This window comes from Sinocyclocheilus rhinocerous, unplaced genomic scaffold (assembly GCF_001515625.1).
Source record: "Sinocyclocheilus rhinocerous isolate Xijiao unplaced genomic scaffold, SAMN03320098_v1.1 scaffold835, whole genome shotgun sequence".
Taxonomy (NCBI): Eukaryota; Metazoa; Chordata; class Actinopteri; order Cypriniformes; family Cyprinidae; genus Sinocyclocheilus; species Sinocyclocheilus rhinocerous.
In genome coordinates this window covers 1,036,471-1,061,486 of record NW_015647431.1, presented here as the reverse complement: position 1 = coordinate 1,061,486, position 25,016 = coordinate 1,036,471, and the positions used below count along the sequence as shown (strand labels likewise).

General features: G+C 36.8%; 1 protein-coding gene across 1 annotated transcript in view; it reads left to right on the top strand.

Moving 5' to 3' along the window:
* Positions 1 to 25,016, top strand: part of LOC107709051 (neurobeachin-like protein 1) — a 62,029-nt gene that overhangs the window by 25,572 nt on the left and 11,441 nt on the right. The window contains 32 exon segments of the mRNA XM_016513443.1: positions 1,297 to 1,380; positions 1,816 to 1,889; positions 1,953 to 2,194; positions 3,778 to 4,078; positions 5,145 to 5,277; positions 5,368 to 5,487; positions 5,591 to 5,977; positions 8,038 to 8,127; positions 8,602 to 8,776; positions 9,766 to 9,899; positions 9,985 to 9,992; positions 10,640 to 10,668; positions 10,754 to 10,856; positions 10,979 to 11,135; positions 11,747 to 11,905; positions 12,708 to 12,789; positions 12,859 to 12,936; positions 13,761 to 13,849; positions 14,243 to 14,637; positions 14,780 to 15,068; positions 16,774 to 17,085; positions 17,259 to 17,408; positions 17,997 to 18,154; positions 18,408 to 18,532; positions 18,631 to 18,754; positions 19,536 to 19,684; positions 19,765 to 19,898; positions 21,015 to 21,119; positions 21,204 to 21,299; positions 21,404 to 21,528; positions 22,420 to 22,560; positions 22,990 to 23,120. Coding sequence (XP_016368929.1) covers positions 1,297 to 1,380; positions 1,816 to 1,889; positions 1,953 to 2,194; positions 3,778 to 4,078; positions 5,145 to 5,277; positions 5,368 to 5,487; positions 5,591 to 5,977; positions 8,038 to 8,127; positions 8,602 to 8,776; positions 9,766 to 9,899; positions 9,985 to 9,992; positions 10,640 to 10,668; positions 10,754 to 10,856; positions 10,979 to 11,135; positions 11,747 to 11,905; positions 12,708 to 12,789; positions 12,859 to 12,936; positions 13,761 to 13,849; positions 14,243 to 14,637; positions 14,780 to 15,068; positions 16,774 to 17,085; positions 17,259 to 17,408; positions 17,997 to 18,154; positions 18,408 to 18,532; positions 18,631 to 18,754; positions 19,536 to 19,684; positions 19,765 to 19,898; positions 21,015 to 21,119; positions 21,204 to 21,299; positions 21,404 to 21,528; positions 22,420 to 22,560; positions 22,990 to 23,120 — 4,879 coding nt within the window.

The following is a 25,016-nucleotide window of genomic DNA, read 5'->3' as shown; positions in this document are numbered from 1 at the left end:
CTGAACGTACAGTATCAGTGCACTGGATCAGTGTGTTCTCTTAAAGTGACAGCACTTTCTTAATGTTAATCAAACAGCAACAACACGGAAATCTCTCACTGCTCTTGATTGAATAACTTTTGTAACTTTAATAAGGATTAATCTTTCATTTATACAGTCAAATATGCAATGTTATTTTACATTTGATTACTTTATTTAATTTCTGTACCTAAAAACTAATGTTAGACCTACCTAAAAAATCTGAAAAGCACTGTTTATTTTATTTGTATTTTTGATCTGTTGTATTTATTTGTTTGTTATGTTGCTTGTAGTTAGATTGTGTTCTTATTTTCTTTATTTTTATTTGACAATATCGTTTTTTCCCTAAACATAGCACATACCGAACCGTACAGAAACCGTGACTCTAAAACCGTGATACAAACCGAACCGTGAGTAAGTTGAACCGTTGCACCCCGTGTACATATTCAGTTATTTTCATGACTATGAAGGTCAGTTATCGATTATCAAGAACACCATTATGATGTTGTTTACGAGAGAGCATCGCTAGCTAATGCTAATGTTTAGTTGTAAGCATTTAAATGTACAATTACGTGTCTGGCTACTCCCCTGGGATTACCAGGCTCAGCATATAAAATGATATGTTGTTAAATAACATGAAACCGTATGTTAATGCCGCTTTCATCATTTACGGAGTTGCAGTTATTTTGGTTCTCAGTTTCTGAAAAAAATGAGGCAGGAGAGGTTTCTGTGAGCGTCTCAAGAGTCTCTACCTATATATATACCACAACATCAAATGACGTTTTACCGGAAGTTTACGAGCAGGCTTATCTTAATGCGGAAGTTCTGAAAAATGCTCCGTGAATATGGTGATCCTGATTGAGCATCAGGAGTCTCATGACATGGCGTGGCTGGACAGAGATTTTCCTGGTTGTGGAGGGAGTACGTTGTCTGCGTGTATGTATGAATTGTGTGTTGGTTGGTGTTGGGGAGTTTTAGTTTCAGATCTGAGCACTGATGGTCTGATATCATCTACTGTATATCAGAGGCTCAGAACTCAAACAGTTTCACTCTGATAATCAACATTTTAAAATTTTCACCCGCAACGCCTGATTCTATTCCTGCCTGTTCATGTAAGCATGGTTCTGTTGTAGCATTCTTGCCATTCATCATGGCTTTTCACTCATCATTTGCATGGCAAAGTAAACAGACAGGGAAGGAATAGAACAGGCCTCACGCTGTACTGAGTCTTCAGCCATTGGCTGGATCTCTTGATCGACTGTGATTTCCTCCAATCAGGTGTTCCAAGGGAGGCTCGACTCTCTTGCCGTGGCAACGATCAAAACTCTCACGACAGTGATGCACAAGTCACCTGCTGCAAAGGTTTGTTATAATCAAGCGATCCCTCATTAAGCTTTGTGTACAGGATTTATATCTGGAATGGTCCTAAAGGGAAGTTTTATAATAGGATTCTAACATAAAACAAAAACATATACATTAGGGCTGCACGATTATGACAAAAATCATAATTGTCGATTATTCAACAATGTGTGCGCTTCGCTTTGAAACGTGCAGCGAAAACAGACTTGATGAAGGGATTAAGCATATTGTGCTTTTAGTTTGAGTTCATTCGACAGATACTGTGCCAAAGCATAATGACCAAAACACAACTTTAAAGACCTTTTGTGTTAGAATAAGAAGTTTAAATATATTTTAAAAACGTCACTTTTTGCATATCGTTTCATATCGTCATGTGACCAGCACGATAATATCGTTTTAAAATATGTTCAACTGAAGCTTGCATACCATTACATTCAGCCGTGCTCCATTCTGCTGATTCTGAATCACGAGCCGAAACCAGCCCAACTCCACAAGCCTTCCCTAAAAGCCAAGTAACCAACTACTCATTCAGACAACCCATCATTCCTAAAATCTCCAGTGTGTTCACCTTCCAGGAAGCAGTTTGGCGATCTCGGCCCAGCGGTTGCCCAGCACACAGTGAGCCTTGTAGATGATGAGATCTTCGTCTGGGGTCCAGGAAGACTTCTTGACGTCTGGATTGAGGTGGTTGTGCCAGCGCTCTCTGCACTGCTTCCCGAGACGGCCCTTCAGGTGCTTGGCCACCATCGCCCACTGCTTGTTGCCGTACTTCTTCACGAGCTCAATCACCTGGACACGAACAGACTTCACATACTGCGTCACCGATACATTCCCAGACTAGTCTGATTGTTCAAGATTGCTGGTTAAGAAACTGCTGTACCAATTGTAAAGCCCCTATGAAGTATATTGTGTTTTTTCCAGTTTTACTTTTTCTGGATTCTGTTCTACCCAGCGTTCTTCAATGTTATACAATAAATTCAATTCTTATGATTAGATTTTGCTATTCCAGTCTTGATTTCCACATTGTAGAAAAATCATAGGCAGAGAATTTGGAAAATTGTATGTAGAATATATACCAAATAAATGTTTATGACTTAACATAGGGCTGCACGGTTATGACAAAAATCATAATTGTCGATTATTCCCTTGAAATTGTAATTGCGATTATTAATTACGATTATCACAATTTACATTGAATGATGTTTATACCATTGTTTGATGCAACTGCATGCCGTATTTTTATATGAAAATAAACAAGCCGAAAACACTCATGTCAAATATACATCGGATTGGTTTCTTCTTTAATTATAAAAATATGAATGGTATTATAATGTTATACTAAAACTAAAACAATGGACAAACCCTTAAGATAACATGTAGAAAGAAAAAAAAAGCATCTTAAGCACACAGAATAACATAAGTGGACTTTGAACGATTAATTGCCGCTTTGAACGATTACGTAATTGTGGCATCCATAAAAAAATCCATAAAAAAAAAAGAAATTCGATGAATTGTGCAGCCCTAATATACATTACCATCCATTCAAAAGTTCAGTACGTTTGTTAATGTTTTAGTCTGTTCTGCTCACAGAGGCTGCATTTATTTGATCAAATACAGTTATATTGTGAAATATTATTACAGTTTAAAATAACTGTTTACTATTGTAATATATTTTAAAATGTAACTTATTGCTGTGATCAAAGCTGAATTTTCAGCATCATTACTCCAGTCTTCAGTGTCACATGATTCTTCAGAAATCATTCTAATATGCTGATTTGCTGCTCAAGAAACATTTCTGATTATTATCAATGTTGAAAACAATTGTTCTGATTAATATTTTTGTGGAAACCATGATGCATTTTATTCAGGGCTCTTTGAGGAATAAAAAGCAGCATTTATTTGACATAGAAATCTTTTGTAACATATAAATGTCTTTACTGTCACTTTTGATCAATTTGACGCATCCTTTTTTAATAAAAGTATTAATTTCTTTCAAAAAATAATTTAAACCTTACTGCCCCCAAACTTTTGAATGGTAGTGTAGTTATACATAGTTTTCATCAGACTTTTATAATAAGAAGTAGAAAACGTGGAAATATGAGGGAATTTTTAAATTATTTTTAGGCCTAGAAAAATCATGAAAATTCATGTAGTAAATATTTGAATATATATTCTGTTACAGATACAAAATGAATAATGAATGGGAATCGAATAGGATCTTTATTTGATTCTTATTTGATCCTATTCTATTGGATTGGTTATAAATTACGACAGAAATGGTGTAGGAAACTTTTGAATTTTCACTCAGAAAATACTAGCAAATTTCACAAATAATGTTATTAAATTAAATTTGAAATTTTGAAGTAGAAAGACATTTCAACATTTTGTTGGGATCTTTAGGCAGCCAGTCGCTGAGTTCCTCTGAGCTCCAGAATCTGCTGAGACTCCTGCGTCAGGACGAGCCGGGTCGCGCTCACCCGTATGTGGGACCGGTGCTGCGGGCGCTCCTGGGGATGGTGCGCAAACAGGGCCTGGAGAGCGCCATGCAATACTTTGATCTGTCACCGCCCATGGCTGGCATCGCCGTGCCGACCATCCTCCGTTGGCCAGGCTCCGCCTTCAGCTTCTTTGCTTGGCTCTCATTGGACCAAGATCAGCTAGGCCCGCCCAGTAAAGGAGAGAAGAGGAAACAGCTGTATAGGTGAGAATGGAAATAAGAGATTAGTGGTGTGATGGTGATTTTGGTAGGAAGGGAAGATAAAGGAATTAGGATTGGGGGAAACAAACAGTTTTTCAGCCTTTTATTCTATTTATTAAGTAAGTTTAATAAATAGGTTATTATATACACTACTGCTCAGAATTTTTCTGGTTAGTAGAATTTGTAAAAATGTTTTTGAAAAGTCCATTCTGCTCACTAATTTAATTTTAAAAAGTTGCAATAAAAACTGTAATATTGTGAAATATTATTACAATTTTATATAACTGTTTTCTGTTTGAATATATTTTAAAATGTAATTTATTTCTGTGATGTAAAGCTGAATTTTCAGCATCATTACTCCAGTCTTCAGTGTCACATGATCCTTCAGAAATCATTCTAATATGCTGATTTGCTGCTCAAGAAACATTTCTTTTTATTATTATTGAAAAGGTTTTTTGAAAACTATTTTTTGTGAAAACCATAATACAGTTTTTGGATTGTTTAATGAATAGAAAGGTCAAAAGAAATCTCGTGTAAGATTAAAAATGCATTTACAGTCACTTTTGTTCCATTTAATGCATCCTTGCTGAATAAAAGTATAATTTTAGTAACCCCAAACTAGTGTTTTTGCACCAAGATATATTTTTTTGTATTTATTTATTTTATATTTTTATTATTATTAAGTAAAAAATATATACAGTCATTACAAATATTTGTAAATATTTGAAATATTGTATTATATCAAACTTTAACTATAACACACTGTAAAGAATAGCGGTGAATATTTTAAATGACAAGATCCTGTGTCTTGTGTGCACTATTTTTAATTTATTTGTCTGTTTGCATATTCGTCACATTGTGTCTTTGGTCGTTGCATTGCATCATGCTGTTTTTTTTTCAGCTTCTTGATATTGTGTTTAAAGCTTTTAATTAATATTTTTTCAAACGTTTTTTGTTATGTATCAAATTAGTTTAAAATTGGCAGTCTCCAGTGTGTGTGTGCCTCCTAATTGTAGTATTTAATTTATTTTTACTATGATAGCTGTAAAAAAAAATTTGTTTTGTGTAGTTTTTTCACCCCGGGTGGCACCGGGTTCGAGGCCTTTATCAGTTCAGCTGGAGTGCTTGTGGTTGCCGTGTGCACTAAGAAAGAATATGTCACCGTCATGCTGCCTGACTACTGCTTCTGTGATTCGCTCTGGGTGAGTCACATGACCAAAGAAATGTTCGTACTTGTACTTCTATTTATATAACACGGATGAATTGATGTCTGGTTTGTATTTGACCTTCAGCATAGTATTGGTGTCGTTCACGTGCCGGGGAAGAGGCCGTTTGGCCAGAGTCTGGTCTACATCTTTGTGGATGGACAGCAGAAACTATCAGCACCTTTAAAATACCCAACCATGACTGAGGTGAGAGAAACAACTCTTTCTATGCTGTTTGTATTTGAAAACCCACCCAAAACTCCCTGTGTCAGTCCGGTCAAGTCTTTTATTGTGTGTATCTCTGTCTCAGGCCTTCACGTCATGCTGTATCGGTTCAGCGGGTCACCGCACCACGACGCCTCCTCCCTCTCAGATCCCCGATCCTCCGTTTTCTGGAGGCAATCCCTCCAGTCGCTCGTCCTTTGGCGCTATCCTCCCGGGCTGGGGCGGCCTGCTAGGGACCAAACCTGAGTCCGTCACCAAACTGATTTCTGCCGGGACTCAGGACAGCGAGTGGGGCAGTCCCACCTCACTGCAAGGCCAGCTGGGAAGTGTCATGGTCTTCCACGAGCCCCTCCAAGCCAGTCACGTCAAAGCCCTCTGTAGCTCAGGACCAAACTGTATTTCCCCCTTTAAAAGTCAAGAGGCTGAACTCGGAGACCTGGCGCCTAAACTTCTGCTACACTATTCTCCAAAGGTGAGGTGTCCATATAGGTACTGAGCTATACTGTAATGAAATGATGCACAATAAAAATAAGTAATATTTACCTTTTTATTTATTTATTTGTTTATCTTTACTCTGCATCTGAGGGATAAACCAACATTTTAATTTAAAATTTGATTTTCATGTATGTAGATTGAAAGACTGGATCTGGTACCAGGGTAAAACAAATCTATACACAAGGCATTTGAAAAGTAGCATATACTACCATTAGAAAAAAATTTGGGGTCTGTAAAATTCATACTTTTATTTCGCTAGGATGCATTAAATTGATCAAAAGTGACCGTAAAAACATTTATAATATTACAAATGATCTCTGTTGCAAATAAATGCTGTTTTTTAAACTTTATATTCATCTAAGAATTGTAAAAAATAAAAAGTCAATTTCCACAAAAAATATTAAGCAGCACAAAATTTTTCAACATTGATAATAATAATAAGAAATGTTTTTTGAGAATCAAATCAGCATATTAGAATGATTTCTGAAGGATCATGTGGGAAGAGGCCGTTTGGCCAGAGTCTGGTCTACATCTTTGTGGATGGACAGCAGAAACTATCAGCACCTTTAAAATACCCAACCATGACTGAGGTGAGAGAAACAACCCTTTATATACTTTTTTGTATTTGAAAACCCACCCAAATCTCCCTGTGTCAGTCCGGTCAAGTCTTTTATTGTGTGTATCTCTCTCTCAGGCCTTCACGTCATGCTGTATCGGTTCAGCGGGTCACCGCACCACGACGCCTCCTCCCTCTCAGATCCCCGATCCTCCGTTTTCTGGAGGCAATCCCTCCAGTCGCTCGTCCTTTGGCGCTATCCTCCCGGGCTGGGGCGGCCTGCTAGGGACCAAACCTGAGTCCGTCACCAAACTGATTTCTGCCGGGACTCAGGACAGCGAGTGGGGCAGTCCCACCTCACTGCAAGGCCAGCTGGGAAGTGTCATGGTCTTCCACGAGCCCCTCCAAGCCAGTCACGTCAAAGCCCTCTGTAGCTCAGGACCAAACTGTATTTCCCCCTTTAAAAGTCAAGAGGCTGAACTCGGAGACCTGGCGCCTAAACTTCTGCTACACTATTCTCCAAAGGTGAGGTGTCCATATAGGTACTGAGCTATACTGTAATGAAATGATGCACAATAAAAATAAGTAATATTTACCTTTTTATTTATTTATTTGTTTATCTTTACTCTGCATCTGAGGGATAAACCAACATTTTAATTTAAAATTTGATTTTCATGTATGTAGATTGAAAGACTGGATCTGGTACCAGGGTAAAACAAATCTATACACAAGGCATTTGAAAAGTAGCATATACTACCATTAGAAAAAAATTTGGGGTCTGTAAAATTCATACTTTTATTTCGCTAGGATGCATTAAATTGATCAAAAGTGACCGTAAAAACATTTATAATATTACAAATGATCTCTGTTGCAAATAAATGCTGTTTTTTAAACTTTATATTCATCTAAGAATTGTAAAAAATAAAAAGTCAATTTCCACAAAAAATATTAAGCAGCACAAAATTTTTCAACATTGATAATAATAATAAGAAATGTTTTTTGAGAATCAAATCAGCATATTAGAATGATTTCTGAAGGATCATGTGACTGAAGACTGGAGTAATGATGCTGAAAATTCAGCTTTGATCACAGGAATAAATTACATTTTACAATATATTTAAATAGAAAACAGTTATTTGAAATTGTAATAATATTTCACAATATTACTGCTTTTACAGTATTTTGATCAAATAAATTCAGCTTTTTTTGAGCACAAAAGGCTTCTTTCAAAAACATAGAACTTTTGTACGGTTAAAATACACAATATATCTGTGTATATAAATTAAGGCATGCTGAAAAAGACCTTCATATAATCAAAAAGCGGGGGGAAAAAATCAACAGCTGACACACACAAGTGGCCAAAATTAAAAAGAAACACGCATCTTTGTATTTGCTCTGAAACATCATAAATGTCAGTTACTCATGTTTGCGACATGACTTCTTTAACATGTACATGACGAATCGTCTTTTTGCATATACAGGCATGTAGGAAAGCAATTTGTCTGGATTTGTCCCCTAATATGCTGCACGGTCGCCTGACAGGAAATCAAGTGGTCAGCTGGGATATCAAAGTATGTACGCCATTTCCCCTCCTTTGAGCTTTCTCCTTGGCGGTTCAGCTGTTGACTGAGCAGATGACGTATGAGAAGAACTCGCAGCTCCTGCAGCAGCTCCACACACACCTGCTCTTCAACTTCAGCATCTGGAACCAAGGAGATTTCCCACTGCGCATCGGTCAGTCTGCATGTGTGTGTGTGTGTGGGATTTATTCATGCTGCGTTTATGTGTTTAAACAAGCAAACTGTTTTGTTCATGCATGCTTTTGTTACACAAACTGATTTTCTTTTCTTACTGTTTTTTTATTTATTTATTTTGCATGTAGGAAAGCAATTTGTCTGGATTTGTCCCCTAATATGCTGCACGGTCGCCTGACAGGAAATCAAGTGGTCAGCTGGGATATCAAAGTATGTACGCCGTTTCCCCTCCTTTGAGCTTTCTCCTCACACTCTCTGCTGAACCTGCTCACACTCTTTGGCCTTTTGTAGGACATGATCAACTGTGTTGGAGGGCTTCCTGTGTTGCTCCCAGTCTTGGAACAGTTGACTTTGTTAACCCCTGATTTACATCACGCCGACCCCTCGGGGTCAGAGGTCATCACCCCTGACTCTGCCACACCTTCTGACGGAGACTGGGTCATACTGCCCTCAAACAGAGCGTCAGGTGAGCACACGCTCTTTATTAGACAGTGTTATAACTAAAACTATTAAAAAATCATTTTGGTCATTTTGAAATTGTTGATAGAAATAAAGCTATAATAAAATATAGATATTAGATGAAAAATGAAAAAAAAAAATAGGAACAATTTGAAAAAGAAATTGCAGAATTAGAAATTAGAAAAAATAATTAGAAACTAGAAAAAATAGAAATAAAGTGAAATCAAATAAGTTTAAATTTAAGTTTAATTCCAAAAAACCTTAATTGCTGAAGTTACTAAAACTGAAATAAATATAAAGTGAAATATAAATATAAAAAACTAATAAAAATGACAAAAGCACATTACAAAATTACTAAAATTAAAATGAAAAGTGAAAATATAAAAATAAAAGCTAATTCAAAATAATAATAAATACTATAATAGTAAAAAAAAATACAAAAATACAGCAGCTTATTAACAGAATGAATGTGACCCGATCTATGGCAACTAAAGGATCTCACCACCATAATTACATTTATTATAAAAAACTATTAAAAATAGTTTTCATGAATAGAAATAAAGCTAAAATAAAACAAAATGTAAATATTAAATGACGAACTTAATGACTTAAAAATTCAAAAACTTAAATATAAATAAACCGAAATAAAATAAGTTTATTTCTGTGGAGTACTAACGTTACTAAAACTGAAATAAACATAAAGTGAAACATATATAGTAAATATGTAAATGGTAAAAATGACAGAAGTCCATAAAAAATTACTAAAACTTAAACTAAAATTTAAATGAAGTCAAAATAGAAAAATCAAAGGTAATTCAAAATATTAATAAATAGTATAATTGAATGTACTACAATAACCATGTTATTAGCTGGAATGAATATGTGACTGATCTTTTGCATCTTAAAGATCTCACTGTGCCTGCCTCTTTTCTGTATTTGTGATTAATATGTCTTGATAATGTTGTGATATAATGTTTGTGAACATTTATTATTCAGAGGCCAGAGTGGAGAGGAATCTCGTGGCGACGTTCTTGCTGGTGATCAAGCATTTCCTGCAGAGGCATCCCATAAACCAGGAAACCCTTCTGCACTCCCACGCTGTGGCCACATTAGGAGCTCTCCTTCAGAAGGTACCCATAATTCTCTTTCCTTTGATTTCTCGGTCTTGCTCTCTGTTTGTCTTCATTCGCTGTCGGTGTCTGTGTGTGTGTGCAGCTGCCAGCGTTTTTCGAGAAATTGACCCTTATGACTGGTTTTGTGGTCCAGGGTCACAAATGGATAAAAAAAATCAAATTTTTAAATGCAGTTTAAAATTTGCATATAATAATGATTTATTAATTTACTTGATGGTTTTATTAACCTACGTTTTATACAGTATTTATATGTACATATGTCATTGTCAATTTATAAAATTGATTTACATTTTTTAAAGATTTCTTTAATGTATAGTTTCATTATTTTAAAACATGAATTAAGTAAAAGTTTTAATTACGTCTATTAATTTGGCCATTTAAAAATTAGATTTTTTTTTCATTTTAATGTATGAATTATTAAACTGATTCATATATTATATTACTTATTTTATTTTTTTAAAGATTTTATATATATTAAACTGATTACTCATAATTTATAATCGACGCCTTAAATAAATTTTATTTTTAAGTGTCACTCCTAGTCCTTCATAACTATTAGCTCAGAGGTTATTATATTATTTTTATTTTTATTTTTTTATATATATAATTTCAAATTCATGTTTTTAAAAAAAATGAATGTTTAATTGAATTACTGAACTGAACTGAACCCATAATCTGGAAGATATATATATATATATATACTCTGGAAGAATTTTTCCCATTCATTTTCTTCATAGGGATTTCAGAGCCTTTTGCTCTGTTAACTGTCACTGTTGCCGAATTGTGACAGTGTAAGTTTTTTGGGACTCTTATACTTTTGTGATGATCTTGATGTGTTTGTGATGTTGAAGGTCACATTCAGTACATGTCCACCATCATCAAAGACAGCAGGAAGCAGTTCAGGAAGAAATATGGAGTGCAGTTCCTGCTGGACACAGTACGCCTTTACTATGGGTAAGACTACATCTCCCACAATCCCTCATTCCTCTGCTGTGCCACTCTCTGTTTTGTAACGTCATGAATGTTCTGGCTCTTTCTCTCTCCATTAAGTCATCTGCTCTCTCTGTCCTTTCTAGTTCTGGAAGTAAAGATGCAGATCTGAGTGAGGATGACATTAAGACAATCAGAGCTTCTCTCTGTGGCCTGTTGAAGTATTACATCGGCAAGGGAACCACCCAAGAGGAGATCCAGAGCATTCTGGGATACATCGCTGCCATTGGAGACGAGGAACAGGTGAGAAGAGGATGTTGGTAGACTCACAGTTTCCTATATAGTATGCATGATTAGGATTAGCGTGTCCCAAATCAGACAGTACACTACCATTCAAAAGTTTGGGGTTGCAAAGATTTTAAGATTTTTTTTTTGTACTGTATCATCACCACTGCAGTGCATTATTTACATACTACGAGTTCACAGAGTATGCATTCATTTAAGTTTAAGTTGCAAGACTAAATTTCAAAGAAATTTGTAAATTATTCAATTTAAAATTCAGAAAATGTTTTCAAGTTGTTCAGTCTAGTTTTTTATTTTATTTCTTTAAACATGTAATTTTGCACATTCCTGATGGTGATAAGGTAATGTCTGACTCTGTGTGTGTGTGTCCAGGAAAGAAGCACTCTCCTTTATTGTTACTGATTTGCCCTTTCTAATCAGTAGAGCAAACATCCTCTGTCTTTCTCTATTTTAATTATTCCTAAACCTCAATGTGCTTAACCGCAAACTGGATTTACTGCCCTGCCAATTCATTTAATCGCTGTCTCTTCCGGTTTCTCCTGCTCTTATCACTTATTAGCAATAAACATTAACTAAACATGAAATTGAAGTCAGTGCCTGTGCTGTTGCAGCTGTGTGGGATCTTGGAGCTGCTGTTGACTCTGCTGCAGACCAGTGCGGCGCGGGACCAGCTCTTCCTGCTGCTGTTTGAACCGGGAGCGGCCGACTCCTGCTACGCTCTGCTGCTCAACAACAAACACTCTGACCGCCTCCGAGAGCTCGTCTTCAAGGTGCACTTCATACTCTGTGCAGCTTCTCTAAAGCAACTTCCGTCAGTTAGAGATATGAAAAAGTGACAACTTTAAGGAATAGATCACACAAAAATGAAAGTTTGCTAAAAATGTACTCACCCTCAGGCCGTCCAAGATGTAGATGAGTTTGTTTCTTCACGTGAACAGTTTTGGAGAAATTTAGTATTGCATCACTCGCTCACCAATGGATGCTCTGCAGTGAATGGGTGCCGTCAGAATGAGAGTCCAAACAGCTGATAAATACATCACAATAATCCACACCACTCCAGTCCATCAGTTAACGTCTTGAGAAGTGAAAAGCTGCATATTTGTAAGAAATAATACATCATTAGGTTGTTTTTAACTTCAAACCGGCTAAAATACGAGTCCTCTATCCATAATAATACTGCTTTGTCCAGTTAAAGAGTCGTCTGGCCTGAATCAGGAGAGAAATATGCACAGATCAAGCACTGTTTACAAGTTAAAACGGTTCTAATCAAATATTGTGATGTTTTTATCAGCTGTTTGGAACACCTTAGCAACTGGATTGCAGCAGTAAATGTAACATTGTAGTGCACAATGAGCTTAACAGATCATTACTTATTATTTGTGCTAATAGTTTCATAATGAAAAAATGCAAAATAATTATATTTTGATATATATTTATATTTGAATGCTCATCAACTATAAATTTGTTTTATGTATTGCATAATGCATTATAAAATATTTGATAATGGCTATGTCAAATTAAAATGAAAGTCACAATCTTTGTCAAATGGATTGTGGTGGTGTGTTTCTGCAGCTGTTTGAGCGGATGCTGAAGTGTGACCGTGTGTATGAGAAGAGCAAGCAGAGGTTGCGCTTGAGGGATGTGGGCTACTCTGGCTAGTACATCAAGATAAACTAAATGAAAATGAGAAATGTTGCCTTGGAAACTATCTAAATTAATATAGTTTTATATTATATTAATATGATCCTGCACCTCACCTCCACCCTCATCAAGTGCCTCCTTCACCAAGTGCTGTCTACTGGTCAGTCTGATGAAAACAGATGAACCCGACCCAGCACATACTCTGTTAAAGCGACTGTCCTTTTAAGAGCTCCTTTTCTCACAAGTCTTTACTAGCCGTGGGTGGTTCAAATATTAATATGTTTATAAGGATTTTGGTGGAAATCAAAATGATGGAAAGAAATATGAAAATAGTGTACATACTTTCAAAGCAAATGCAATGTTGAATATTAATTGAAAAATTAAATATAAAATATTTAATATAATATATATAGTAATCATTACTATTATCTCTCTCTCTCTCTCTCTCTCTCTCTCTCTATATAAATTAATATAGTTTTATATTATATTAATATGATAATTATATTATCCTTTTTTTATTTTAGTTAAAGTTTATTTTACTTCAAGTAACAAAAATAGTTTTGTGGTTTTAGTTTTAGTTAGCTATAAATAACCCTTATTTTAGAACACCATTCAGTGATGGTTCACCAGTGTTGCCAAGTCCGTGGTTTTCCCGCGGAATTGGGCTACTTTATCACTGTTGCCGTGGGTTGTTTTTCATGTCCGCGGGTTAAAGCGACCCCGATAACGTAATATTTAGCCCCGGGAGTGTGAATTTTACCAGGGGAACCCTGCCAAAAACGTGTTTTTTACCCCCCGGAACACGATTTATAACAGGGAGCCCCCCTCGTAATGCGATTTGGCTAGTTTTGGGCTAGTTTTGAGTAGCAATTGGTTTGTTGTGAATACCTGGCAACCCTCGAGGCCACACTGAATTTTGTGATGGGAAATGTTTTTCCATAAACCCTCGTTTTTGACCTTTTATGACATCTCTTTGTCCTCTAGATACTGTGGTAAACTATAAAGATCTGATGGCAGTGGTTCAGCTGACCCATAAAGCCGGACCCAGTGTTCGCCTGACTGTATGCAAGAGGGTGAGAGCATTTATCACATTAATACACTACAGATATTAGTATTAACAAAAACAGAAAACTTGCAAAAAACATTTTTTTAAAGAATAGCTCAAAGGAAAAGTTTTTCTGTGGAGCACAAAAAGACTTTCTTTTTTCAAAATTATTGCTTTTCCATATAAAAGGATAAAATACACTAAGTACCAAAAAATAATCACAATGATACACAAGTCTTCTAAAGCCGAATGATTGCTTTGTGTGAAGAAATGATCAAGATTTAAATTGTTTAATTACCTATGTGCATTCCCCCCCCCCCAAAAAAAACTGCACTAAATGAAATAAAATGACAGAGAAATACTTTAGATGTCTTGTAATGTTTTCAAGCTATAAATACAGCACTTCTGGTATTTCCTGCAGATGTATGCGCTGCTGCAGTCTCAGCAGGATGCAGCGCTGCAGATCTCCAAGCAGACGTGTTGGCAGGGCACACTAATGAGTTTGTTTGTCCGGAGCCCCGGGAGCGACGGAGGTTCTGGTTCAGGCCGTTGTGATGCGGCCAGCCTGGGGAGTTTCGAGCTGAGCCGCAGCAGCGGAGGAAACCGCCTGGAGCCTCCTCTGGAGTGCAGGCCTCTGGGAGACAGCGTGGGGAGGCTGAACGAAGAGCGAGACAGCGCCTCAGACAGCAGGTCCATAGACAGCCTGGACAACGGAGAGCTGATGTCTCTCTCCGAAACACCAGGGGACGCGCCGACACCCAAATCCTGGGGCGGGAAAGCAGGGGTCTTGAGTTTGGACCTGTCCCAGCTGCATCTGTTCGAATAAATGTCACCAAAACTGTCGACCAAAAGCGAAAATTCATTTTCAGACAAGTATTTTTGCTTGCTGATATTTGAGCACTCAGAATTGATCTGAACAGCTAGTTGTTCATGCATTTCCTAATGTCTTTCTCTCCAGTCTGATGGAGAGGATGTTGGAATTGGCCGTAACGGACAATCGAGAGGCGACGACGGCCACGCTACCGCAGCACACGGAGAATGCGGTGCGTCTTCTGCACATGGTGCAGGACTTCCTGCAGGCTGAGGGGCTGGTGAATCCCGCTCTGTGGACTGAGAAGGTTCTGGAGGAGACGGTGACTCTGATGGACGGGCTGATGGTGTGGTACGCCTCCGGGACGCAGTGGCTTCAGCTGTCTCAGGTGGGGCTACGGCTGCTGCTCGGGTTCATGGCGCTAAATTGATCAAAAGTGACAGTAAAGTCATTTATAATGTTACAAATGTCTTCTATTTCAAATAAATGTTGTTCTTTTCTATTCATCAAAGAATCTTGAAAAAAAAAATTATTGTGGTTTCCACAAAGATATACAGCAGCACAACTGTTTTCAACATTAATAATAATCAGAAATGTGATTATTCAATGGTAGACAATGTTTAGTGAAATTTTGTTCACGCATCAACTGAAAACAGCATAGACCAAATTATATGGTTCATCCAAGTGAGCGTGGATTGAAAACAAAAAATAAATATTGTTAACCCAGTCCTAGCATCCACACAGCTGACATGTTCTCCTGTTGTAGCTTTTCCACATTGTATACACAAAATAGGCACTGACAGAGTCAAAACGTGGCATTGTAAACGCGCTAAATAAATGTCACCAAAACTGTCGACCAAAAGCGAAAATTCATTTTCGGACAAGTATTTTTGCTTGCTGATATTTGAGCACTCAGAATTGATCTGAACAGCTAGTTGTTAATGCATTTCCTAATGTCTTTCTCTCCAGTCTGATGGAGAGGATGTTGGAATTGGCCGTAACGAAGGTTACCTTTGTTGCGATTTTCAGGGGGTCCTTGTTTTTTACCTGTTTAAAACGAGAGAGAGAGGGCGGAGGGCTGATATTACATGGCTAAAAGTAAATAAACCAAAGACAGAAGAAAAGAAAGAAACACAATAACAAAAGAATAAAAACTAGATAAGTAACACTACATTACATGAGTATATGTGGGATTGGATGTGTCATCTATAGAAAAAGACAAGGACTGGAAGGGCTTTATGCAGGGTACACTGACGGCTCGGTAATAAATATGCACAGTACACACATACATATGTTATGCAAACAAAAACTTTTATTTTGGATGCGATTAATCGCGATTAATCGTTTGACAGCACTAATTCAAATAGAAAACTATTTTAAGTTGTAATAATATTTTACAATATTACCGTTTTCACTATAAAATGGTATTGTTTTTTGATCAAATAAATGCAGCCTTGGGCTACGTCCACACGAAGCCAGAGCTTTCCCTATCCGATCTTTTTTTTTCCCCCTCGTGTCAAGAAATATCTGCGTCCACACGAAACCGACACAAAATGATGTAGTATACATGCCAGACCAGTATGTGGCGCTGTAATTCTGCCACAGAGATACACTAAAAATGGAGAAGAAGACTTGGACTATGCGCATAAACCTTGCTCGCTGTATACAAACGAACATGGAACAATGCATTTATTAATCTATGTTAATTTTAGTTAATAAAAAGACAATCGTTCAGTGTTTGTTCATGTTTTTGTTGCGGTTACGTGACGTAGCGGTGTCTGACTAGGGGCGAGACGTGGGCTGATGACGTCCTCGTTTAGAAAATATACGGATTCGCTGTCCACACGAAAACACAAGGGTGGCGTTTTCAGATTTATCCACTCTGGGACACGGTTTCAAAAAATATCGGTTTCACTCTCCCAAAACGCCGGATCCGTCTGGACGAAACGCCTATACGATACAAAGTTTAAGCGTATACAGCTAAACGCGTCTCTGTGTGGACGGGGCTTGTTGAGCATTCTTTTTAAAAACATTAAGAAAATCTTACCAACGCCAAACTTTTGAACTAATACTCATAAACATGCTCCAATACCAATATTTAGAAATCTTTTTTTAATTCACATTGTTCCTCGTTCTGGCAGGTGTGTGCCATGGCTACGGCCAAACTGAATGGTATCTTGCAAACGAAGACGGTGGACTCTCAGGACGAGGCCTGTTATCTTCTGGGCCGTGTGGAGGGAATCCTCAGGCGCTCTGTAAGCGAGGAGCGGACAGAGGAGACCTACTCGTTTTTAGTGCCTCTCCTCCGTACCCTCCTGTCTAAAGTCCACAAACTCCTGTACATGGAGCTGCACCTTCCTTCCCTCCCCGACACCAACGGAAGCCCGTCTTTCTTTGAGGACTTCCAGCTGTACTGCAGCTCTCCGGAGTGGAGGGTCTATTTGGATAAATATGTAAGACCTGTATTAATACACTAAATGGGGACAATTGTGATTTTAAGCTGGATGAAGTCTCAGAAGTATTTCTGATAGGTTTAACTAATAATACATAGTAGTAGTTGGTTGTTTCTGCTCTTCATTGCACCCTGTAGTTTGCAAATCTGAATTTTGTGCATCTGTTTTGTCAGATCATCCCCTACATGAAGCAATATGAGATCGAGACATTCAGTCAGGGTCATGAGAACATGGCTCTCTACTGGAAGGACTGTTATGAGGCATTCATGCTCAATCTGCACCGCAGGGACCGAGAGAGAGGAGAGAGCAAGATACGCTTTAAGGTACAAAACATCCACACACACTACTGTTCAAAAGTTTGGGGTCAGTGAGATTAATAAGAAATTAATACTTTTATTCAACAAGGATGCATTAATTTGATCAAAAGTGACAGTAAAGACATTTATAAAGTTGCAAACTATTTCAATTTCAAACTAATGCTGTTCTTTTGAACTTTCTATTTATCATAGAATCCTGAAAAAATGTGTCACGTTTTGCTCAAAAATGTGAAGCAGCAGAACTGTTTTCAGCATTGATAATAATCAGAAATGTCTCTTGAGCAGCAAATCAGCATATTAGAATGATTTCTGAAGGATCATGTGACACTGAAGACTGGAGTAATGATGCTGAAAATTCAGCTTTACATCACAGGAATAAATTACATTTTACAATATATTCAGATAGAAAACAAATATGTGAAATTGTAATCATATTTTACAATATTAGTGTATTTTATATCAAATAAATGAAGCCTTTGTGAGCATAAGAGACTTTAAAAACATTGAAACATTATTTCAAAAACTTTTGTACTGCAGTGTGTAGAATTTTCCTTCAAATTCACAAACATTTTCATGTCTCTCAAAAACCCTCAGGAGCAGTTTGTGGAACCGTTCAGTCGTCGAGGGCGTCAGGAGAACCTGAGGTACAATAGCATGCTGAAACAAATCCACACACAGAACAGCGCCATCCTCAGGCAGTGGAGGGCGGCACGCAGAGGACTCTTCTGTGAGAGAGGACCCTGGGTGGACAAGTGAGCGTTGTTTCTGTCTGTAAATGTCACTGAGACCAGGAGTGGAGAATGTTTGTACAGTGGAGGTGTTTAAGTTTAAAGAGGTTTTTGACTTTTAGATTAAAATCGGTTCTTTTTGCTAAAGAATAGAGATGTATGCATTTATATGACAATAATGCAATCCAATGTGTTTTTGCCAGGATGTAACAAATTAAAAGCTATTGGCTATTTAAAAAAAAAAAAGGTCTTTAAGGCAGCTGTTTGTGTTTGGCAGGCAGCAGATGGACATACACTGGAAGCTCTCTAGTGCTGAAAACTACTCTCGTATGCGACTCAAACTGGTGCGGAATTACAACTTTGACCCCCATAAAGAAGCCAGTGCCTTGAGAGATAACCTAGGTAAGACCTGTCACTTACAATCTTTTATGAATCATGTGCTGGGCAGTTTAGGAAGTAAGTGGTTTTGTGTGTGTGTGTGTGTGTGTGTGTTACTTCAGGTGTGCAGCACCAGCAGGTAAACGCCGAGTCACTGTTGTTAGAGGCGGTGAAACAGGTGAAGGTCAGTGATCTGGAGGATGACATCCTGGAACTCCTGGAGGAGGATCCTGCTTCGGCCAATCAGTGAGTCTCAGTTTAGACGGACAGGAGCAGTAGCCAATCACTGGAGCTAAATACAGAAACACACTTTTACTCAATAACCGGAGATGGGTAAAAAAAAAATAGTGTAAATTCTTTAAAACACCTTGAATAATGTTCTTTTATCTTTTAAAGGTAAATTTAGATTTTAGTTAAAAGATTTGATAAAATGATTTACGCCTTTATGGCTGTTTAAACGGCTTCGGCTGCTTACATTTTGATGTTAACATGTCAAGGTGTTTTTTCTGCATTATCAATTTCCATGTACAATACTGTTAAAGAGTTTGGGTCAGTAAGATTTTTTTTTTTATTGTTTTGAAAGAAGTCTCTTCTGCTCACCAAGGCTGCATTTACTTGATCAAAGCTACATTAAAAACAGTAATATTGTGAAATATTATTTCAATTTAAAGTAACTGTTTTCTATGTGAATTTTTTAAAATGCAATTTATTCCTACTGAATTTTCAGCATCATTACTCCAGTCTTCAGTGTCACATGATCCTTCAGAAATCATTCTAATATGCTGATTTGCTGCTCAAGAAACATTTCTTATTATTATCAATGTTGAAACAGTTGTGCTGCTTCATATTTTTGTGTAAACCATGATTTTTCAGGATTCTTTGATGAATAGAAAGTTCAAAAGATCAGCATTTCTTTGAAATAATTTTTTGTAAAATTATAAATCTCTTTGCTGCCACTTTTTAATGCATCTTCACTGAATAAAAGTATTCACTGTGCATGTAAACACACTCGATGTGGTTCTCTAAGGGCTGATTGTGAAGAGGCGGGTCAGAAGGAGAAGCTGGTGATCTCAGAGGACTGTGAGCTGGTCACGGTGGTAGACGTCTATCCGGGTCGCCTGGAGCTCACCACACAGCACATCTACTTCTACGACAGCAGCGCAGAGAAAGAGGAAGGTGAGGTACAGAGGAATATCCAGCAGTGTGAAGGCCGTATGTATGAGGATAGAGATGAGACTGATGTTCTGCATTTTCAGGTGTAGGTCAGGACTTCAAATGGCCTCTGTCTCAGATCAGAGAGATTCACCTGCGCAGGTACAACCTCCGGCGCTCGGCTCTGGAGATCTTTCTCATCGACCAGACCAACTACTTCCTGAACTTCAAGAAGGAGGTCGGGAATCTTACAGCATGTTTCTCATCTTTTTTCTCTCTGTCCTACATGAACATAATTGTAACACAGTTCGTAGTTCGGGAAGGAGGAGGCGGGAACCGGTGAACGTTCAAACAAAACTTTAATAATAAAATAAACACAAAACACTCGTCACAATAATGTTACATGCAAACTCTTAAAACTGCTTTATAATAAGCTAATATTTGGTTTTTGTTTTGTTGTACATGTAAACACACTCATTGGGTCTCATTCACTAAGAATTGAAGGAATTATTCATACTTATGCACACAGGAGAACTTTCTGCTTAATTTGCAATTGCTTTTCTTTCTCTTTTGTAATTCGCTTTGGATAAAAGCGTATGCTAAATGCATAAATGTACATGAATTTGTTTTTAACCTCATTCTAATGTTAATAATTTGGAGTTTTCTTTGAGTATTCTAAATGAGTGACAAATATCTATTTGCAAGTATGTGATTTGTGCATACATGTAGTTTCAGTTATTCCTATATTTTTTGTAAATTTAGAATACCTTTTTGTGTGAAACATTATTGATCAATCAGCTTTTTTAAATATGTCTATATAGTTTTCATTAATTTTTATTTCAGTTTTAGTTTTAATACATCAAAATAAACTAAATGAAAACGATGATGCCGTGGCAACTAGCTGAAATAAAATATATATATTTTTTATTTTATATTTTATTTTAAGTAACAAAAATTGTTGACTTGTTTAGTCAGATTTTGCCAGAAAAGATTTTAGATTTTTTTTAATCATATGTTAATTGAAAAAAAAAAAAAATCTTGTATAATTTTAACTGCTGTTTTTGTGTTTGCTTGGTTTTTATTTTGTTTATGTACCTCTTGAATTTTTCAAACTCAGTTTTTGCCATGAAGATAGCCTTAGATGCTGACATGGCAATAAAAATAAATAACTACTAGTACTACTACTACAAAAATAGTTTTATGCTTTTAGCTTTACTTAACTATGATAACCCTAGATTTCACATGCAAATGTGTGCGTATACACAGTTAGTGAATCAGACAGTTGCTATTTGTTAACTTTCCCACCTTCTTTCGTGTAGTCTCTCATGATTGGTTGATTCTGTTTGATTGACAGGTGCGTAATAAAGTGTACAGTCGGATGCTGCTGCTGCTGCGTTCTCTCTCTCTTCATGCCACTCACTCACCGCAGGAGCTGCTCAAAGCCTCTGGACTCACACAGGTCACTGCACACATGAAGCATCTCGGTTTCATATAGTACAACACTGAAGGTTCAGAGCTGACTTTACCTTCTCTCTGTCATCAGAAATGGATGAACAGGGAGATCTCAAACTTTGACTACCTGATGCAGTTGAACACCATAGCAGGACGGACGTATAATGATCTGGCTCAGTATCCTGTGGTGAGTGACATTTACACAGCCGCTCTCAGTTCTGTTTGAACCACAGTGTGGGCACACATCAGCGCTCATTCGCTTCCTGAGTGATCTTTCTCTGCTGATTTTAGTTCCCCTGGATCCTGTCGGATTATACGTCCGAGGAGCTGGATCTGTCCGATCCGCGGGTGTTCAGAGATCTCTCTAAACCTGTGGCCGTGCTGAACGAGCGGAACGCCAAAGCCGTCAGAGAGAAGTGTGTTTCTGTCCCTGTCTTGTTCTCTCAGTCCTTTTAGTTTTATTCCAGTTTAACACTTTTCCATTCCCTAGTGAGATGCCTACCTAGGCAACATTATACTAAATATTATACATTATACTAAATACAGTAGCATGTATCAGTTACAGATAACGCAATCCCAGAATGCACGTAGAGTTTTGTAACTCATAGTGGAATCTTGATTATAAGCAAACTTTGTTCAGCACTGAAAAGTTTCATTAACCTGAGATTTAAAATACATTATTTCATCCGTTATTTGTATTTACAATGTATTTGTATGTGTCATTATATACTTTGAGCATCAAGCCTCTTAAATAATTTTTTTTAGTATTATTTTTATACTATTATTATACTATACTTATACTATTATAATATAGTTTTCAATTTTATATTTTTGTTTTTAGTTTAAGGTTTAGTAATTTGATTTTAAATTAATTTTTTTTAAATTTCTTTAATTTATTTTTATTTCCATTTTAGTTTTAGGAATTTTAGTACTTCAAATTAAACTTATTTCAGTTTGTTGTCAAGGCAACATTTCAATTTCTTTCTAATTTTTTTCATTTTATATTTTATTTCAGTTACCAAAAGCAAATTTTGTTTTTTTTCCCGCTATAAAAATTAACAATTTTTATTGTTTTTCAGGCACTTTTCAGAATACAACCTAATGCATCTGTACAATATCAAGAAACCAAAAGCAATTTTTAATAGTCTTAGTTTTAAACCCTAAACACTGGTCCCTTAGAAGGTAGCTTCCTGTTTAACAGTGAAGCAGTTCACAAGGTTTTGAAAGTTTGAATTGATTTAGTGTCAGCGGTGAATGCAGCTGATGTGTGTAAATGAGGCTGATTGTAAATGATGTTTAATCTGCAGATATGAGAGTTTTGAAGACCCCACGGGCACCATAGACCGTTTCCACTACGGCACGCACTACTCGAACGCTGCTGGAGTCATGCATTACCTCATTCGAGTCGAACCCTTCACATCCCTGCACGTCCAGCTGCAGAGCGGCAGGTAATGCTCGTCTGGTTTTACGTCTTTTTTCTCTCACTATCTTTCGTCCCTTTCTCTTGTGTCTTTCTATCAACCAAATCATAATTATTTGTATTTTGTATGCTGTAAAAAGAAGTGGTTCCTGAAGTGAAATTCATTTAAAGGCCTCTATTATAGGGTTTAAATTTTCTTGCACTAAAATCAGGATCATTTCAGTATTTCATGAGCATTTTCCACCCTCTCTCTGACCCTTAGAATTAAACAGCCTGTTTCTGCTAATGTACCTTTATGATTTCTTCAAGCAAACGGCCTCTGTTATGATTGGCTATTGATTGATTGATATTTAAACATGGGCAATCATATGTAAATGTGTTTAGTGCTCTTACATCATATCCTCTCAAAATCCTGTTTTCATTATATGAATAAAGTTGGTCTGGCTGTCTGTGGCAGGTTTGACTGTGCTGACCGTCAGTTTCACTCCATTCCTGCTACCTGGCAGACCCTCATGGACAATCCCAACGACGTCAAAGAACTCATCCCAGAATTCTTTTACTTCCCAGAGTTCTTGGAGAACCAGAACGGTGAGCAGAAGCAGCAGAGTGAAATAAAGACCGGTTGAGCTAGTGTTGCCGATAAAAGGGTTAGTTCACCCAAAAATGAAAATTCTGTCATTAATTACTCACCCTCGTGTTGTTCCAAACCCGTAAGACCTTCGTTCATCTTCGGAACACAATTTAAGATATTTTTGATGAAATATAAGGACTCTCTGACCCTCCCATAGACAGCAAGGTAACTACCACGTTCAAGGTCCAGAAAAGTACCAAGATGATCGACAAAGTAGTCCGTGTGACATCAGTGGTTCAACTGTAAAGTTACATTGCTACAAATATACCCCAGCGACTTAAGACTGGTTTTGTGCTCCAGGGTCACAATTTATCTTAAAAATCATGTTTAATCTGTAGTAACGGTAACACTTTACGATAAGGTTTATTAGTTAACATTAGTTAACTACTTTAGTTCACATGAACTAAGCATGAACAATACTTCTAACGCATTTATTAATCTTAGCTAATGTTAATTCCAACATTTACTAATGCATTATTAAAATCAAAAGTTGTGTTTGTTAACAGTAGTTAATGCACGGTGAATTATCATGAACTAACAATGAACGACTGTATTTTCATTAATTAACATTAACAAAGATTAATAAATACTGTAATAAATGTATTGTTCATTGTAACTAATTAACTAATGGAACCTTATTGTAAAGTGTTACCATAGTAACATTAGGATTTAAGGTCACACTTTACAATAAGGTTCCATTTTTTTTTTTAAAGTTAACTACATTAGTTAACATGAACTAACAATGTAAAATACTTTATTGCATTTATTAATCTAAGTTCATGTAAATTTCAACATTTGTAAATACATTATTAAAAAATGGAATTGAGCTAACATGAACTAGTAATGAACTGTTGCATATACAATTTAAGATATTTTTGATGAAATCTGAGGGCTCTCTGACCCTCCCATAGACAGCAAGGTAACTACCACGTTCAAGGTCCAGAAAAGTACCAAGATGATCGACAAAGTAGTCCGTGTGACATCAGTGGTTCAACTGTTAAGTTATGACGCTACGAGAATACTTTTTTGCGCAAAGAAAACAAAAATAACGAATATATTCCACATTTTCGTCTCTACTGCGTCACTTTGGACACGCGTTCACGACAGTATCATGACGCGAGCGTGTGGCGGCGCTGACCCAGATCCGGCATGATGACGCAGTAGAGACGAAAATGTGGAATATAGTCGTTTTTTTGTGCAAAAAAGTATTATCGTAGCTTCGTAACTTTACAGTTGAACCACTGATGTCACACGGACTACTTTGTCGATCATCTTGGTACTTTTCTGGACCTTGAACGTGGTAGTTACCTTGCTGTCTATGGGAGGGTCAGAGAGCCCTTATATTTCATCAAAAATATCTTTAATTGTGTTCCGAAGATGAACGAAGGTCTTACGGGTTTGGAACAACATGAGGGTGAGTAATTAATGACAGAATTTTCATTTTTGGGTGAACTAACCCTTTAAGCTGAAATAGGAGAATAATGTAAATGTAAAAAACAGAAAACTTCTGTCTAAAAAATATAAAATATGTGAGAAACTGAATAATTTCAGTCTGTTTCTATTGTGTTAGGGGTTCATTTGACCCACATATTATGTTCAAAATTGGCTGTACAGACACACAAAAAAGTTTTTTTTTTTTTGTTATGACTACTCTTTGCACACTCAGGTGCAAATAACCACATGCAAGAATAAATAGTATCTAACATTATTTGTACTTAGTGTAAGTAGTATTTATTGCTATTTGTAAATTCCACTGATTTTTATCGTCTGGTTCTCAAACCCTTGTGAGGGTAAAATACGTTTCTCACAATGAGATCCAAAACACTTAACAACCATAAACATCCTTTGGCAGA